Source organism: Macaca thibetana, chromosome 1 (genome assembly GCF_024542745.1).
Source record: "Macaca thibetana thibetana isolate TM-01 chromosome 1, ASM2454274v1, whole genome shotgun sequence".
NCBI lineage: Eukaryota > Metazoa > Chordata > Mammalia > Primates > Cercopithecidae > Macaca > Macaca thibetana.
In genome coordinates this window covers 60,978,095-60,997,032 of record NC_065578.1, presented here as the reverse complement: position 1 = coordinate 60,997,032, position 18,938 = coordinate 60,978,095, and the positions used below count along the sequence as shown (strand labels likewise).

At 40.3% G+C, this 18,938-nt stretch overlaps 1 protein-coding gene across 7 annotated transcripts in view; it reads right to left on the bottom strand.

Annotated features, from left to right (window-relative positions):
* PATJ (PATJ crumbs cell polarity complex component) overlaps positions 1 to 18,938 on the bottom strand; it is a 426,007-nt gene that overhangs the window by 363,413 nt on the left and 43,656 nt on the right. For all 7 annotated transcript variants that reach the window (XM_050752580.1, XM_050752940.1, XM_050752817.1 and 4 more), the window contains 4 exons: positions 15,382 to 15,600; positions 11,945 to 12,044; positions 7,493 to 7,584; positions 5,580 to 5,721 (listed from right to left, as the gene is read on the bottom strand). In XM_050752580.1, coding sequence (XP_050608537.1) covers positions 5,580 to 5,721; positions 7,493 to 7,584; positions 11,945 to 12,044; positions 15,382 to 15,600 — 553 coding nt within the window. The remainder of the gene's footprint in view (positions 1 to 5,579; positions 5,722 to 7,492; positions 7,585 to 11,944; positions 12,045 to 15,381; positions 15,601 to 18,938) is intronic.

Genomic DNA, 18,938 nt, shown 5'->3' with positions numbered 1-18,938 from the left:
CACATACACCCTCCTAAGACTAAATCAGGAAAACACTGAATCCCTGAATAGACCAATAACAGGTTCTGAAATTGAGGCAATAATTAATAGCCTACCAACCAAAAAAAGTCCAGAACCAGACAGATTCACAGCCAAATTCTACCAGAGGTACAAAGAGGAACTGGTAACATTCCTTCTGAAACTATTCCAATCAATAGAAAAAGAGGGAATCCTCCCCAGCTCATTTTATGAGGCCAGCATCATCCTGACACCAAAGCCTGGCAGAGACACAACAAACAGAAAAAGAGAATTTTAGACCAATATCCCTGATGAACATCGATGCAAAAATCCTCAATAAAATACTGGCAAACCAAATCCAGCAGCACATCAAAAAGTTTATCCACCACAATCAAGTTGGTTTCATCCCTGGGATGCAAGGCTAGTTGAAGATGTGCAAATCAATAAATGTAATCCATCATATAAACAGAACCAAAGACAAAAACCACGTGATTATCTCGATAGATACAGAAAAGGCCTTTGACAAAATTCAACAGCCCTTCATGCTAAAAACTCTCAATAAATTCGGTATTGATGGAAGGTATCTCAAAATAATAAGAGCTATTTATGACAAACCCACAAGCCAATATCATAGTGAATGAGCAAAAACTGGAAGCATTCCCTCTGAAAACTGGCACAAGACAGGGATGCCCTCTTTTACCACTCCTATTCAACATAGTGTTGAAAGTTCTGGCCAGGGCAATCAGGCAGGAGAAAGACATAAAGCATATTCAATTAGGAAGAGAAGAAGTCAAACTGTCCCTGTTTGCAGATGACATGATTGTATATTTAGAAAACCCCACTGTCTCAGCCCAAAATCTCCTTAAGCTGATAAGCAACTTCAGCAGTCTCAGGATACAAAAGCAATGTGCAAAAATCATAAGCATTCCTACACAGCAATAACAGACAAACAGAGAGCCAAATCATGAGTGAACTCCCATTCACAACTGCTTCAAAGAGAATAAAATACCTAGGAATCCAACTTACAAGGGATGTGAAGGACCTCTTCAGGGAGAACTGCAAACCACTGCTCAACGAAATAAAAGAGGATACAAACAAATGGGAAAACATTCCATGTTCATGGATAGGAAGAATCAATATCATGAAAATGTCCATACTGCCCAATGTAATTTATAGATTCAGTGTCATCCCCATCAAGCCACCAATGACTTCCTTCACAGAATTGGAAAAAACTACTTTAAAGTTCATATGTAACCAAAAAAAGGCCCGCATTGCCAAGACAATCCTAGGTAAAAAGAACAAAGCTGGAGGCATCATGCTACCTGATTTCAAACTATACTACAAGGCTACAGTAACTAAAACAGCATGGTACTGGTACCAAAACAGAGATATAGACCAATGGAACAGAACAGAGCCCTCAAAAATAATACCACACATCTACAACCATCTCATCTTTGACAAACCTGACAAAAACAAGAAACGGGGAAAGGATTCCCTATTTAATAAATGGTGCTGGGAAAACTGGCTAGCCACATGTAGAAAGCTGAAACTGGATCCCTTCCTTACACCTTATACAAAGATTAATTCAAGATGGATTAAAGACTTAAATGTTAGACCTAAAACCATAAAAACCCTAGAAGAAAATCTAGGCAATACCATTCAGGATATAGGCGTGGGCAAGGACTTCATGACTAAAACACCAAAAGCAATGGCAACAAAAGCCAAAATAGACAAATGGGATCTAATTAAACTAAAGAGCTTCTGCACAGCAAAAGAAACTACCATCAGAGTGAACAGGCAACATACAGAATGGGAGAAAATTTTTGCAATCTACCCATCTGACAAAGGGCTAATATCCAGAATCTACAAAGAACTTAAACAAATTTACAAGAAAAAATCAAACAACCCCATCAAAAAGTGGGCAAAGCATATGAACAGACACTTCTCAAAAGAAGACGTTTATGCAGCCAACAGACACATGAAAAAATGCTCATCATCACTGGTCATCAAAGAAATGCAAATCAAAACCACAATGAGATACCATCTCACACCAGTTAGAATGGTGATCATTAAAAAGTCAGGAAACAACAGGTGCTGGGGAGGATGTGGAGAAATAGGAACACTTTTACACTGTTGGTGGGAGTGTAAACTTGTTCAACCATTGTTGAAGACAGTGTGGCGATTCCTCAAGGATCTAGAACTAGAAATACCATTTGATCCAGCCATCCCATTACTGGGTATATATCCAAAGGATTATAAATCATGCTGCTATAAAGACACATGCACACGTATGTTTATTGTGGCACTATTTACAATAGCAAAGACTTGGAACCAACCTAAATGTCCATCAATGATAGACTGAATTAAGAAAATGTGGCACATATACACCATGGAATACTATGCAGCCATAAAAAAGGATGGGTTCATGTCCTTTGCTGGGACATGGATGAAGCTGGAAACCATCATTCCGAGCAAACTATTGCAAAGACAGAAAACCAAACACCGCATGTTCTCACTCATAGGTGGGAACTGAACAATGAGAACACTTGACATAGGGTGGGGAACATCACACACCGGGGCCTGTTGTAGGGTGGGAGGAGTGGGGAGGGATAGCATCAGGAGAAATACCTAATATAAATGATGAGTTAATGGTTGCAGCACACCAACATGTCACATGTATACATATGTAACAAACCTGCACGTCATGCACATGTACTTTAGAACTTAAAGTATAATTTAAAAAAAATAAAAATTAAATTTAAAAAAAAGCTTCTGCATAGCAAAATAAGTAGTCAACGTAGTCAACACAGTAAACAGACAACCTACAGAATGGGAGAAAATATTTGCAAAGTACGTCTCCAATGAATGACTAATATTCAGGTTCTAGAAGGAACTCACACAACTCAATAAGAATAAAACAACTCCCCATTAAAAAGTGGGCAAAATACATGAACAGACATTTCTCAAAAGTAGACATATAAGTAGCCAACAAACTAACAATCCTGCAATTAAAACCACATTCAAACCACAACGAGACACCATCTCGTATCAGTCAGAATGGCCATTATTAAAAAGTCAAAAAATAACTGATATTGGCAAGGATGTGGAGAAAAGGGAACACTTATACACTGTTGGTGGGGATGTAAATTAGTACAACTTCTGTCGATGTGGAAAACAGTATGGAGATCTCTTAAAGAACTAAAAATAGCACAACCATTTGACCCAGTAACTCCACTACTTGGTATCTACTCAAAGGAAAAAAAATAGTTCTATCAAAAATATTCAGGTACTAGTACATTTATTTCAGCACTATTTGTAATACCAAAGTCATGAAAGCAATCGAAGTGTCCATCAACAGATGATAGGATACAGAAAATGTAGTATATACCATGGACTACTATACAGCCATAAAAAGAATGAAATTATGTTCTGTTTTGTTTTGTTTTCAGCAACATGAATGGTGCTGGAGGCCATTATTCTAAGTGAAATAACTCAGAAACAGGAAATTAAACACTCCATGTTCTCACTTATAAGTAGAAGCTAAACAATGGGTACACACAGACATGCAGAAGAAGATAATAAACACTGTGGATCCCAGAATGAAGGAGGCTGGTGGAGAGGGGGTGAGGGTTGAAAAATTACATATTCGGTATGATGTTCACTATTTGGGTGATGGGTATACTAGAAGCCCAAATCCCAACACTATGCATATATATCCATGTAATAAACCTACACATTTATCCCCTGAATCTATAAAAATAAAAAAATTGTTAAATTAAAAAATATATATTTATATAAATATTTATGTAAGCTATTTAAGGTCAATATGGCATTTGTGCCAGGCGGGGTGGCTCACGCCTGTAATCCAAGCACTTTGGGAGGCCAAGGCAGGCAGATCACGAGGTCAGGAGTTCGAGACCAGCCTGGCCAACATAATGAAACCCTGTCTCTACTAAAAATAAAAAAATCAGCCAGGCATGGTGGCGGGCAGCGCCTGTAATTCCAACTACTCGGGAGGTTGAGGCAGGAGAATCACTTGAACACGGGAAGTGGAGGTTGCAGTGAGCTGAGATGGCACCATTGCACTCCAGTCTGGGTGACAAGAGTAAAACTCCATCCATCCTGAAAATAAATAAATAGGCCGGGCGCGGTGGCTCAGGCCCGTAATCCTAGCACTTTAGGAGGCCGAGGCAGGCAAATCACGAGGTCAGGAGATCGAGACCATCCTGGCTAACACAGTGAAACCCCGTCTCTGCTAAAAAATACAAAGCATTAACCAGGCATGGTGGCGGACGCCTGTAGTCCCAGCTACTCGGGAGGCTGAGGCAGGAGAATGGCGTGAACCCAGGAGGCAGAGCTTGCAGTGAGCCGAGATCGCACCACTGCACTCCAGCCTAGGCGGTAGGGCAAGACTCCCTCTCAAAAAATAAATAAAAATAAATAATTCGTTAATTAAAAAAATTAAATGGCATTTGTACAATTTGCACTATTTAGGCAATTTTTAATTTCATACATTGGATGCAGTTGGCATCTGTCTTTCAGCAACAAAAGTTCTACTATCACATAAAAGAGAAGTTCTAACTGAAATACAAATCACTATTGGCTGAAAGCAAAGGCTTCCGGGTGTATTGTTATCTTCGGAGGAATATTTCCAGAGGAAAAAAATGATCTTCTGTCAAATTCTAATTGAAGTATTTCTTACTTCTTAGTTATATAACTAGTCACGTTTTTTTTTTTTTCCTTTTAAGAGACAGGTCTGATTCTGTCACCCAGGCCAGCATGCAGTGGCAACTTTTTTGCTCACTGAAGCCTCAAACTCCTAGGTTCAAGTCATCCTCCTGCCTGAGTCTCCTGAGTAGCTGGGAATACAGGTGGGTGCCACCAGGCCCAGCTAATGTTTAATTTTCTGTACAGAAGGGGTCTCCCTATGTCGGCCAGGCTGGTCTTAAATTCCTGGCCTCAAGCGATTCTCCTGCCTCGGCCTCCAGAAGTGCTGGAATTACAGGTGTGAGCCACCAAGCATGGTTAGAATTACTGCACCCAGTAAGTCACTCATTCTAAATTGAATATGTGTTTCCACGATTATCAACTTTTGTTCATCTATACATTTATAAGTTGATAATTAAAAACTGACATGCAGCCGGGCACTGTGGTTCACACCTGTAATCCCAGTACACTGCACTCCAGCCTTTTTTTGAGGCAGTAATAGGAAACCTGAAGTCTGCAAAATGTCAAAGCATTAGACAAATGAGATTCCCCCAACAAAGGTGTCAAAGCTTTATTATTCAAATATATGTAATCAATGAAATTTGAAAGCTTTTAGAAAAAATGATTTTCATCTCCATTTAGAGATGCTCTCAGAGCTTAGTGCATGTCAAGGTGCACATCCTACCATTCTGACTGACATAGTAAGCAAAGAAAACACTTCTTCAATGAACAAATGAGCTGACTCATTTCTCCATCAGTGCATTACACGAGGCGGGACAACATTTCCTGCTGAGACTCATGGAGCAACTTCCAAAATTGAACTGCTCTTCCAAACGTAAACTACTTGAGGGATAGAGGGGTGGCAAATTAATCACCTCTGGCTGAAAGTGGTTCAAGTGGAGAAGTAGATGAGGATGTCTTCCTTCGAACTAGGGTTAGGTGTACCACCTGCCCTGCATTTCGTAATACTTCAACAACATCTTGGTTGGCAAAACCCTGAATGTTCACGCCATTGACCTAAAACATCAAGAGAAACAGTAAACAGAGGTTTCAAGTTAGCTACTATTTTTAGCTCTGGCAAAAATGAGGTAATTCCTTTCATTCCAAAAATAAATTATTTAGGCCAGGTATGGTGGCTCGCACCTGTAATCCCAGTACTTTGGTAGGCCAAGGTGGGTGGATCACCTGAGGTCAGGAGTTTGAGACCAGACTGGCCAACATGGCGAAACCCCATCTCTACTAAACACACAAAAATTAGCCAGGTGTGGTGGCAGGCACCTGTAGACCCAGCTACTCGGGAGGCTGACGCAGGAGAATCGCTTGAACCTGGGAGGTAGTGGTTGGAGTGAGCCAAGATTGTGCCATTGCACTCCAGCCTGGGTGACAGAGCAAGACAAAGGAAGGAGGGAAGGAGGGAAGGAGGGAAGGAGGGAGGGAAGGAAGGAAGGAAGCAAGGAAGGAAGGAAGGTAGGAAGGAAGGAAGGAAGGAGAAGGGGGGAAGTGGGGAAGTGGTAAGGGGAAAAAGGGGGAAGGGGAAAGGGGGGAAGGGGGGAAGGAGGGAAAGGGGAAAGGAGGGAAGGGAGAAAGGAGGGAAAGGGGAAGGAAGGGAAAGAAAGAGGAAGGGAGGGAAAGAAAGGGAAAGAAAGAGGAAGAAAAGAAAGAAAAAAGAAAAGTAAAGAAAAGAAAAGAATTACTTTAGACCTTAGGATATATTTTTGAATAAGGATGTAAAACTAGTAAAACATGCTGAGAAACTTCCTCACACACTAGAAAGCAAATTCAAATTTGTCACTTAACTAATAGACTGAGAGATATAAAGGACTTTAATCTCTGATGCAATTCAAAATTCAAAATGCCATAAAAGATGACCAGTTATTATACATAGCTCTCAAGATGTATTAATAGAAGCCATTATTATCAAAACTGAAGAAGTCATCTAATACTTCATCCCTCTATTCATATCACCACATGATATTTTCAAGAAACACACTGATCTCCCTCCAATAGGTCTTCTAGCTTTCTGAAAAAGTGTGAGCAAGAACAGTATTCTTAATCTATGTCAAGCCCAATTCCTGAAGTCTATCTGGACCAATAGGCTTCCTCTCTCAATCTTCTTTGAGCTAGCTATAAGTATTTCAACTTTCCCCATAAGGCTTTTAAAGCCAACAGTCATGAAATGTGCTTTCTTAGATAGATTTGAAGGACAAGGACTCACATCATACCACGCAGCATTTGTTCTATGTTAAGCAATGTGTATGTATACATGTGTATAGACATTAATATAAGTGTATATATAAATTGAACTAATTCCTACTAAATGGGGGAAAGACCAGTTTTAATTGATAAAAGGTAATTATTACATTCTTAAATATGTAAAATACCTCAATTTTAGTTGTACTCATAATTATTAATAGAAAAACTACTTTCACAAAAAGATAAAAAGAGCTGGTTAATGGCCTATTAATTATAGATAAAACAGGTAAGTTTAAAGAACACAGTGTGGTGCTCACAGGGTTTTCTAGAAGAATGCTAGAACATCTTTCAAACATACATGTATAGAAAAAATATATTTTTTTACCAATATGTTTAGTGAATCCTTTATTTACTGACAGTGAAAAAAAAGTTAATGTAGGAAGAAGAGTCCAAAATAATGAGATTTTACTGTATAACAAACTTAATTTTTTAAAAAACCTTATAAAACTATATTAAGCTATTCCCCCTCTCACACAATAACGATCAACCTTTTTTTCAACTAGAATCAAACCTAAAACAGAGGCTAATTACTTACAGCAACTATTTTGTCATTCACTTGAATGTGGCCATTGTGGTACGCAGCACTGCCAGGTATTATACTTTTCACATAAATCCCTGAAGCTTCCCCTTAAGGTGCACAAACATACAGAAAAAGGAAGAAAATTCTAATTAGGCCTTGACTGCAAAATTTGTATCAAGAGGTTAATTAGCTAACGGGGTTGACTGGAGGTTTGATAAATACTATTTTGAACACAAGCAGAGAAATTGATGGATTATTTCAAACTGTCACCATCTCAAGTGACCCGAATTTGAAATGATTTGACTGATGACTACTCTTCTGGAAAAATAATCAGTAATGGAACCCTGATGAAATGTACTCTAATTTAAGCTGGAATTCAGGAGAGCCCAGAGTAAGTCTGACTCTCTCTTAGTCTGCCTCTACTCTTATTACTGATGTGGCATAACACTTCATCATTTTTTTTTTTTACCATCAGTATGACAAGAGTCTCCTAGGTCTTCCTGCCTATATTTAGATCACTGCTCATGTTAGCTTCACAGACACAGAAATAAGAAAACTATATATTATCTTTCTGTTTGTTTTTTTTTTTTGAGACGGAGTTTTGCTCTTGTCGCCCAGGCTGGAGTGCAATGGCACGATCTCAGCTCACTGCAACCTCCACCTCCAGAGTTCAAGTGATTCTCCTGCCTCCTAAGCAGCTGGAATTACAGGCGCCCACCACCACACCCAGATAATTTTCATATTTTTAGTAGAGATGGGGTTTCACCATGTTAGTCAGGCTGGTCTCGAATTCCTGACCTCAAGTGATCCGTCCACCTAGGCCTCCCAAAGTGCTGGGATTACAGGGCTACCACGCCTGGCCCAGAAAAGCACATATGGTCTTAACAACTACAAAAGAAAATTAGTGGCCGGGCGCGGTGGCTCAAGCCTGTAATCCCAGCACTTTGGGAGGCCGAGACGGGCGGATCACGAGGTCAGGAGATCGAGACCATCCTGGCTAACACAGTGAAACCCCGTCTCTACTAAAAAACACAAAAAACTAGCCGGGCGAGGTGGCGAGCACCTGTAGTCCCAGCTACTCGGGAGGCTGAGGCAGGAGAATGGCGTGAACCCAGGAGGCGGAGCTTGCAGTGAGCTGAGATCCGGCCACTGCACTCTAGCCTGGGCAAGACAGCCAAACTCTGCCTCAAAAAAAAAAAAAAAAAAAAAAAAAATTAGTATGAGCTCAGCAACATGAAATAATCTTTACATATTATAAAATAAAACATTGAAACAGACAAATGGCTATAAAAATTTTTTTAATTTAAAATTTAAAACTTTAATTGTAAAGCACGCCTTCCCATGGGCAGCGACAGGAAGGGAAACTGGAAAATAAAACACAATAGATCTGCATGATTTTACATTTTTATTTCCAACTAAACTCAAAACATTGTTTGTAGGCCAGGTGTAGTTGTTCAGTTGTAATCCCAGCACTTTGGGAGGCTGAGGAGGGAGGATCACCTGAGCCCTGGACTTTGAGGCAAGCCTGGGTGACATAGTAGGATGTCATCCCTACAAAAAATTTTAAAATTAGCTAAGTGTGATATTATATGCCTGTGATTCCAGCTACTCTGGAGGCTGACGCATGAGAATCACCTGAGCCCAGGAGCTTAAGGCTTGTCTCTTAAAAAAAAACAAAACAAAAATTCCGGGCACGGTGGCTCACACCTGTAATCCCAGCACATTGGGAGGCTGAGGCAGACAGATCACTTGAGGTCAGGAGTTCAAGACCAGCCTGGCCAACATGGCGAAACCCCGTTTCTACTAAAGTACAAAAATTAGCTGGGCGTGATGGTGCACGTCTAATCCCAGCTACTTGGGAGGCTGAGGCAGGAGAATTGCTTGAACCCGGAAGGTGGAGGAAGCAGTGAGCTGAGATCGTGCCACTGTACTCCAGCCTGGGCAACAGAGCGAGATTCTGTCTCAAAACAAAACAAAACAAAAACAAAACAAAAAACTATAGAAGAAAAAATAAACATCAATTGCTTCCCATTGCCAACAAAATAATATACAAATTTCATAGAATCACATTCAAGGCCTTCCATAATCTGCCCAAATTTATTTTTTGCCTTCAATTTCCACTACAACTTTCCAAGAAAATAAGTCTGGACACACCAGGCTCTTATTACTATTTTTTTTTGAAACAGGGCCTGGCTCTGTTGCCCAGGTTGCAGGTTGGTGTGTAGTGACACAATCATGGCTCACTGCAGCTTCTGCCTCCCCAGCTCAAGCAATCCTCCCACCTCAGCCTCCTGAGTAGCTGGGGCTACAATTTTTTTTTATTTTTTGTAGAGACAGGGTTTCACCATGTTGCCCAAGCTGGTCTTGAACTTCTGGGCTCAAATGAGCCGCCAGCCTCAGCCTCCCAAAGTGCTGGGATTACAGGCATGAACCACCAAGCCTGGTCCACAGCACACACTTGACATTTCCCCAAAACAGCTGGCATTTTCATGATTTTACCTTTTCTCTAGCTTCTTTCTTCTAGTAAACTTTGACCTATCAAAACCCTTCTTCTTTTCCATTCATAGCTCAAATGCTGCCTTCTTTGTGAATTCTCCATTTCCCTCTGACAAATTGAATATGTCATCTGCCATACCATGATAGTTTGCTTGTACAGTGGGCCCCGCATATCTGCGGATTTCACATCTGCAGAATGTGAACCGGGTGTGGTGGTGCACACCTGTAGTCCCAGCTACTGGGGAGTCTGAGGCACAAGAGTCACTTGAACCTGGGAGGCAGAGGTTGCAGTGAGCCGAGATCATACCACTGCACTACAGCTCTGGGTGACAGAGCAAGACTCCATCTCAGAAAAGGAAAAAAAAAAAGATAATAATAATTTTTAAAAAAGAACTAAGTGTTTCTTACACATTTGTCTCCCTGAACAGACTTTTCTTATTCATTTTTCTACCCTCTCCAGAACTGCTCAAAAGTCCAACGAATAGAATACAGCAAAAATGATTTTCAAAGACTACTTGTTAAAAAGCATGTTGAGTAGTGTTTGGATTTACCTGCTCCCTACCACCCCTAACTACCCAGTCCAAAAAACTTTTGAGGGTAAAGAAATAAAATGGGCCAGGCATGGTGGCTCATGCCTGTAATTCCAGCACTTTGGGAGGCCAAGGCAGGTGGATCATCTGAGGTCATGAGTTTGAGACCACCCTGGCCAACATAGTGAAACCCTGTCTCTGCTAAAAATACAAAAATTATCTGGGCGTGGTGGTGCATGCCTGTAGTCCCAGCTACCCGAAGCCTGGGGTAGGAGAATCTCTTGAAACTGGGAAGTGGAGGTTGCAGTGAGCCAAGACTGTGCCACTGCACTCCAGCCTGGGCGACAGAGCGAGACTCCGTCTCAAAAAAAAAAAAGAAGTAAAACAGTAAAAAGATATTTCCTTTTTTCAGTAATGTAAACATGAAATTTTCTCAATGTTCTACCAGTCATTCACTTTCACTTAGGAACAAAATCATAAGTTTAGGAACTAATGATTCCTCTAACCACACTTAACATACTAAAAACTACTCGAAGTGGTTTTTTGCAACATTATTATACAATCCACACTGAGCTCTTTTGAATGTCATTAAATTCTGAACCTAAATAAAGGTGGCACCTAGAATCTAAAGGTTTGAAAAAAGATATTTCATTAGGCTAAAATAGCACAAGGTGGTCTGACATGAATTTCATTCGGGACTTTGAATACATTAGCACTCTTAATCCTTCCACCTGCTGTAAATATGCAAAATAACAATTTTTTTAAGGAAATGAACTCTGCAATCTTGCTATTAAAAAAAACCAGAACATTTTATAACTCTGAATTTTCATATTAGCAAGTATTTATGGAAAAGTTTATTTTTTCTTATCCTAATAATTATCTTAAAATAAAGGAATAAATCTTATAGTGAAAGTTACCAAAGCTTTGCAGATAGGAGTTGAGAAAGTTTTATTCAGAGATACTTGAACTGTGTATTTATTCTCATAGTTTATTCCTTTTACATGAAAGGAAAATAGTTCTAATGAAAATGCTTGTTTTAACTTTTTTTTTAGTGATAAAACATAACAGTCATACTTTGGGAACATTTACAATATGAAATATATACAGTAATCAATTTACTTATCACAAATCTAATCTAGCATAATATATTAACAATATTCATAATATAGCTATTTCACAAACAAAAGAAGGTACATTCAAATATTACACACTGAGCTGGCCAATTATACTCTTTTGTTAATGGATATCACGCCAGCTATAAAACTACTGAGATAAAAATGTGACTCTGTAATCACTGAGAAGTGACTGGTTGCTAGCATAGATTCATGGTTTTATTGTTCAAGATTTAAATTAAAATCTGCAAGTATTTAATTTTACTATCTAGAAACCTTAACATCCTTTATGATTATTTCCAAATATAAAATAGAAATGATTCATTTACCTGTATGAGATGTTCCAACATAGCCAACAATTCTAATTCCAAGACTCTGCCCATCTTTTTTCACGAGCTCAACATTATAAGTTTCAAAAAGAGAACTGTCCTAAAGGAAAAACCAAATTTAATTATATATGCTTAGTGGCATACCGGTGTGTACATAGTCAATCTGTGCAAGGTTTGTCAAGTATTTTCTTAGCGCCTATGGTAGGCAGAATTTTAAGACAGTCCCATGACCTTCAATCCCTTGTGCTACTCCCATATTGATGCCATATTACATGGCAAAATGGAGATTATCCAGGTGGGCCTAATCTCATCACTGGAGTCCTTTAAAGGCAGAGTTTTCTCCTGCTGGTAGTAGAAAGGGAAATGAAAAAGATCTGAATCATTAAGGACTCAACTTGTGGTTTGAAGATGGAGGGAGTTACGTGACAAGTAATGTAGGGGACCTTAAGGAGCCAAAGAGGTCTCTGGCTGGCAGCCAACAAATAAAAAGGGACCTCAGTCCTACAGTTGCAAGGAACAAGATTCTGCCAACAATCCGAATGAGACTGGACGTGGACTATCCCCAGGGCATCCAGAAAAGAGCCCAGCCAGGCCCACACCTTGATTTTGGCCTTCGTAAGAAGCTAAGCGGAGGCCAGGTACAGTGGCTCACACCTATAATCCCAGCATTTTGGCAGGCCAAGGCAGGCAGATCACCTGAGGTCAGGAGTTTGAGACCAGCCTGGCCAGCATGGTAAAACCCCGTCTCTACTAAAAATACAAAAATTAGCCAGGCGTGGTGGCACATGCCTGTAACCCCCACTGCTCCGGAGGCTGATACAGGAGAATTGCTTGAACCCAAGAGGCAGAGGCTGCAGTGAGCCGAGATCGCGCCACTGCACTCCAGGCTGGGCAACAGAGCAAGACCCTGTCTCAAAAAAAAAAAAAAAAAGAAAAAGAAAAAAAGAAGCAACAGCAGCTAAGCAGAGAGCCAAGCCAAGCCCACCCTGAATTCTGACCTACAGAACTGTGAACTAACAAAGGACATTGTTTTAAACCAGTAAATTTGTTATACAACAATAGAAAGCTAATATAACCACTTAGAAAAAAGTTAGGCTATATTTGTATCTGAAAGAACTACGAACATAAAGAAAAATTTAGAAACAAAACGTAAAACTAATTATTGTTCAGTAATATAAAAATATCGACCTAAAACTTATTTTATTTTCTTCTTTGTTGTTGGTTTTTTTGTTTTTTGTTTTCCAAAGACAAAATCTTGCTCTGTCACCCAAGCAGGAGTGCAATGCAGCAATCACAGCTTATTGCAACCTCAAACTCCTGGCCTCAAGCAATCCTCCCCCTTCAGCCTTCCAGGTAGCTGGGACTACAGGTGTGAGCTACTGCATCTGGCCCTAAAACTTATTTTCAATACTCGTCTTTTAAACTATTCTGTAAATGAGTAAGGTGTCTAAATACATAATACTTTGCTTTTAATTCAAAACATTAACATGAGAAAGTAAATAATTGATTCGATCAAGTTTCCACTTATCACATATCCACATTTGTCTCTCACTACAAAGTAGAAGACTCCGGGGAACTAGAGTAATGGAGGAAAAAGAAAATGTAACCACAATTTGGAGAAACTTTTTTTTTTTTTTGAGACAGTCTTCCTCTGTCACCCAGGCTAGAGTGCAGTGGCAGGATCTCGGCTCACTGCAACCTCCACCTCCTGGGTTCAAGTGATTCTCCTGCCTCAGCCTCCTAAGTAGCTGGGATTACAAACAAGCGTGTGCCACCACTCCTGGCTAATCTTTGTATTTTTAGTAGAGTCGGGTTTCACCATGTTGGCCAGGCTGGTCTCGAACTCCTGGTCTCATGTGATCCACCCGCCTTAGCCTCCCAAAGTGCTGGGATTACAGGCATGAGCCACTGAGCCCAGCTGGAGAAACTTTTTAAAGCTTCTGATATTTCAAATAGAAAACTTCCACTCATACAGTTCCAAGTAGAGAAAGGCAACAACTTCCCAGAATACACAGAATGACATCTCAGGTGATGATAATCAGTGGACTTCCACCCTTTTCCACCATAATCATTTATCTTTCCTTTTGTTTTTGTTTCTTTCTTTTTTTTTTTTTTTTTTTTTTTAACAGAGTCTTGCCCTGTTGCCCAGGCTGGAGTGCAGTGACACAATCTCAGCTCACCACAACCTCTGCCTCCTCGGTTGAAGTGACTTAGCCGGAGAATCCGGGACTACAGCTGTGCACCACATCTGGCTAATTTTTGTATTTTTAGTAGAGATTGGGTTTTGCCATGTTGGCCAGGCTGGTCTTGAACCCCTGACCCCAGGTGATCCACTCACCTTGGCCTCCCAAAGTGCTGGACTAGAGGCACGAGCCACCGCGTCCGGCCCATTTCTCTTTTCTTTCCTCTTCCTCCTGGACCCTCCCTTTAACACCTATTTCTGGCCAGTCATGGTGGCTCATGCCTGTAATCTCAGCACTTTGGGAGGCCAAGGTGGGCAGATCACCTGAGGTCGGAAGTTTGAGACCAGCCTGACCAACATGGGGAAACTCCATCTCTACTAAAGATACAAAATTAGCCAGGCGTGGTGGTGCATGCCTGTAATCCCAGCTACTCAGGAGGCTGAGGCAGGAGAATCGCTTGAACCTGGGAGGTGGAGGTTGCGGTGAGCCAAGATCGCGCTACTGCACTCCAACCTGGGCAACAAGAGCGAAACTCCGTCTCAAAAACAAAACAAAACAAGCAAACAAACAAAAAACCCATTTCTTTGCTTTTACTTTATTATGTCTTCACTAAAAGCCCATGTTGAGATAGTGGGAAGGAGCTTGGAATGGACCAGAAACATGTGAATTCAAATTCCAGTTTTGCAACTTACTCCCTATAAGGTCTTTAACATGATGTTTGACTTTATTTTCCTCATCTATTAAATGTACAATAAGGCCTATCTGGCAGAATTACTGTGAAGATTTCAGATGACCTGAACAATTCCAGGTGTTCGATAATTAAAAATAACTATTATTATTATATAACTAAAATAATTAGTATAATAAATATTATTATTGATATCCATTCCCTTTAGTCAGCCTGTGGCTACCAGTGATAATTCTCACACATCAGCCAGTGTTAACAGTTTTCCCTCCACCACCTGGATGTCTCCTCACCAGCTCAGTGAAATAGACAAGGCAAGTATTATTATTCTTCAATTTATAAATAAGTCACTGATGCTCAGGGAGGCTGAATGACTTAACCCTGAGAAACAGCGAAATAGAAAAACCAACATGTCTAATGTCTCCAAATGAGTTTTTTTATTTTCCTGTTTCACTGGTGAGCGCGCAACTCACACCAATGTGGTGTCTCAAGTTGAAAGAATTTCTTATCTTACAGTGTGTCACACCCAGGCTTTGGTTTAAGATGAAAGAATGATATGTATAACTCACAGAACCAGGGCCTTTGCTGGCTACAGTAGGCAGGGCAACAGGTAAGGCTGCAGGGGCAGGAGGGGTGACTGAAATGTCACCAGCTGGATCTCTAGCAACGAGCATCCTGACTGAATTCCCACAGTTCCTTAGAACTTGTGCAACTTGCTCGCTGGTCATTCCCTGCACATTTGTGCCACCAATCTTCAAGATGTGGTCCCCTGTCTGGAGTCTTCCATCCTTCAATCCAAGAAAAAGACAAAATTATTTCGAGAAATCAATGCTCTAACTTCACTAGTTAATAACAGTTCATCAGATTTTTGGCTCTGGCAAAATGGCTGACAAAGAAGCCACCTAAAATGCTGAATAAAATGGAGTACTGTTAATAACTGGCTGAAATGGTGAGAGTAAAGGAATTTCACGTAGAACACAAAGGAAAGGCTCAAAATGAGAAAAGTAACCAGTATTCTAAAAAAGGCCTTTGCTTGAGGGTATAAGCTCATGCCTAATGGCCTAGAGTTGGGTGTTAATGGCCATGTGTGCAAGGAAAAGGACAGAAAAGCCAGGGCCTCAAGAAGGAAAGGTCAGAACAGAAGCCTCCAGCATAAAGCTGGGAACTTGAAAACCAACATCCTCAGTGACATGTTTGAGGAATAGAAAGATGCCAGTGCGGCTACAAGAAAATGAGGGAAAAAAAGAGCAATCTAAGAGATGGGAGAGTTAACGGAGTCAGACAGTATAGGGCATCTTCTTTGCATGATTGGGAAGAGAAGGCATTGAGTAGGATTTTGAAACAGAAGAGTGACATTACCTGACTGACTTTAACAACAGAATTCAAGCTTCTGTGCTTAAAATAAACTACAGAAGAGGAAACGAGAGAAGCAAAAATACGAGTTGGGAGGCCTTAGCAATAATCCACAATAGCTTGGGTGTGGTTCACAGCTGGGGTGTTCAGAAGTGAGATTCTAGATAGATAGATAGATAGATAGATAGATAGATAGATTTTTGTTTTGTTTTGGTTTTGAATCAGAATCTCATGCTCTGTCACCCAGGCTAGAGGGCAATGGCGCTATCTCGGCTCACTGCAACCTCTGCCTCCGGGGTTCAAGGAATTCTCCTGCCTCAGCCTCCTGAATAGCTGGGATTACAGGTGCGCACCACCACACTTGGCTAATTTTTGTATTTTTAGTAGAGACAGGGTTTCACCATGTCATGCTGGTCTCAAACTCCTGACCTCATGATCCACCCACCTCAGCCTCTCAAAGTGCTTGGATTACAGGCGTGAGCCACCATGCCCAGCCAAGATAGATAGATAGATAGACAGACAGACAGACAGACAGACAGACAGATAGATAGATAGATAGATAGATTTTGTTTTTCTTTTGAGACGGAGTCTCGCTCTGTCACCCAGGCTGGAGTGCAGTGGCCGGATCTCAACTCACTGCAAGCTCCGCCTCCGGGGTTCACGCCATTCTCCTGCCTCAGCCTCCCAAGTAGCTGGGACTACAGGCGCCCGCCACCTCGCCCGGTTAGTTTTTTTGTATTTTTTTAGCAGAGACGGGGTTTCACCGTGTTAGCCAGGATGTATGCCCGGCCAAGATATATTTTTAATAAACTGTCAATAGGATCTGCAGATAGCTTCTATATGGGCTATGAGGCAGGAAAAGGGGTCAAAACTCCCAAGTTTTTAGCCTGAGCAACTGGAAAGATAGAGTTGCCATGAACTGAGATGAAGACTACAGAGGTACAGATGGGTGAGGTGGAAATCAGGAGTTCAGTTTCAGAGCTGTTGTCTTAGATACCTATTAGACATTCAAGTGGAGGTAACAGGTATACAGCCAGATACACAAATCTGAAGTTCAGTAGAGAAATCCAGACTACACATTTAAATTTGGGAGTTGGGGAGAGGTTAAAAAAAAAAAAAAACCTTGCGGGTCATCAGCACATAGAAGGTATTTAAAGTCATGATTCTGCCAGCAGAGTGGCTCACACCTGTAATCCCAGAACTTTGGGAGGCCAAGGTAGGTGGATCACTTGAGGCCAAGAGTTCGAGACCAGCCTGGCCAACATGGAGAAACCACGTCTCTACTAAAAATACAAAAATTACTAAAAATACAAAAATTAGCCAGGTGTGATGGCACACACCTGTAATCTCAACTACTCGGGAGGCTGAGGCATGCGAATCGCTTGAACCTGGGAGGCGGAGGTTGCAGTGAGCCAAGATCACGTCACTGCACTCCAGCTTAGGCGACCCAGAGCTAGACCCTTATCTCATAAAAAATAAAAATAAAATAAATAAATAAATAAATAAAGTCAAGATTCCAGATGAGCTGAAAGAAAAGATACATAATGTTATATTTCTTAAGCTAGGTGGTATGTATTATACACTGGTAACTATTGTTTTGTTTTGTTGAGATGGAGTCCCACTCTGTTGCCCAAGTTGGTCTTGCAAATAATTATTGTTTAATTATCATTTAAAATGTGCACAGATATTATATACATTCTTTTACATGTATATTTCATACACAGAAGGTAAATAATTTATCAAAATGAGTATCTGTTCAAAATGTTCATCATTTCCCTTCTTTGATAAATTTTTGAAACAGCTAATTTTTACAAAATTTTTCCTAAATTTGTTTAGTCAGAAATTTTGAATTCACCCTACTTATCTTTATTACAGCGCATTAAAGATACCACAATGTTAACACAGCTGGTTTTATTTAAACTTATACATGCAGAGCACCTTACAGGTTCAAAATCACTTTCATGTACCATCTCACTTAGAGAAGGACAACTATCAAATGAGAAAAACTGAGATACAAAAAGTTTGACTGACTTGACCAAGGTCACAAAGCTGATAAAAGGGTTGAACCAAAGTTGAATCCAAGTTGCTCACTAAGACTACTCTCATCCAGTTATTTGCCTTATACTTCAATATCTCCAGAGTAACATTACTGTAGCAAGTCAATCTCCTACACGCAAAGACTGCTAGTAGATAGTAAATGTACTGCTTTCCTATTCTCCAAGAAACTGCCTATAACTCTCAAAAAGTTTGAATGAAATGAAGATCAAAAATAGATATTCTGCAACGTGGAGAGAAAGCTTGAGAACAGAGCAATGACTATTGGGTTAATCCGGTTCTAAGCTTCAAAATCCTAGTTCCAGGTGGCACCACCTGCAAGCTAAAGATGAGATTCTGAAGGAAGAAGTTTTTTAAAAAATCCTTTAGACTGAAAAGTCTATTCTCCATCCTTCCTTTTTGCCAATTTTACAGGAACCTAAATGAAGGAATGCTTTAGATTGAAATAATGCGTACAAAGTTCTGTGCTTTCAGAAGCCACTGGAAGGGACTGGAAGTGGAGAGAAGTGGTGCAGCAGAAATGCAATTTAATTCAGAAACATCTGGAAAGACTTAGAAAATGGAAACAGATGCAAGGAGGACATTGATATGAAAAAAGGAATGAAGAATTGCTGGATTTCTACTTTAATGGTGATAATTTGATATTCTGTTTTCATCCATGCAATAGACTTGAAACAAAATAAGCAACTACTTAAGAGAAAGTCAGTGGTCCTGATGA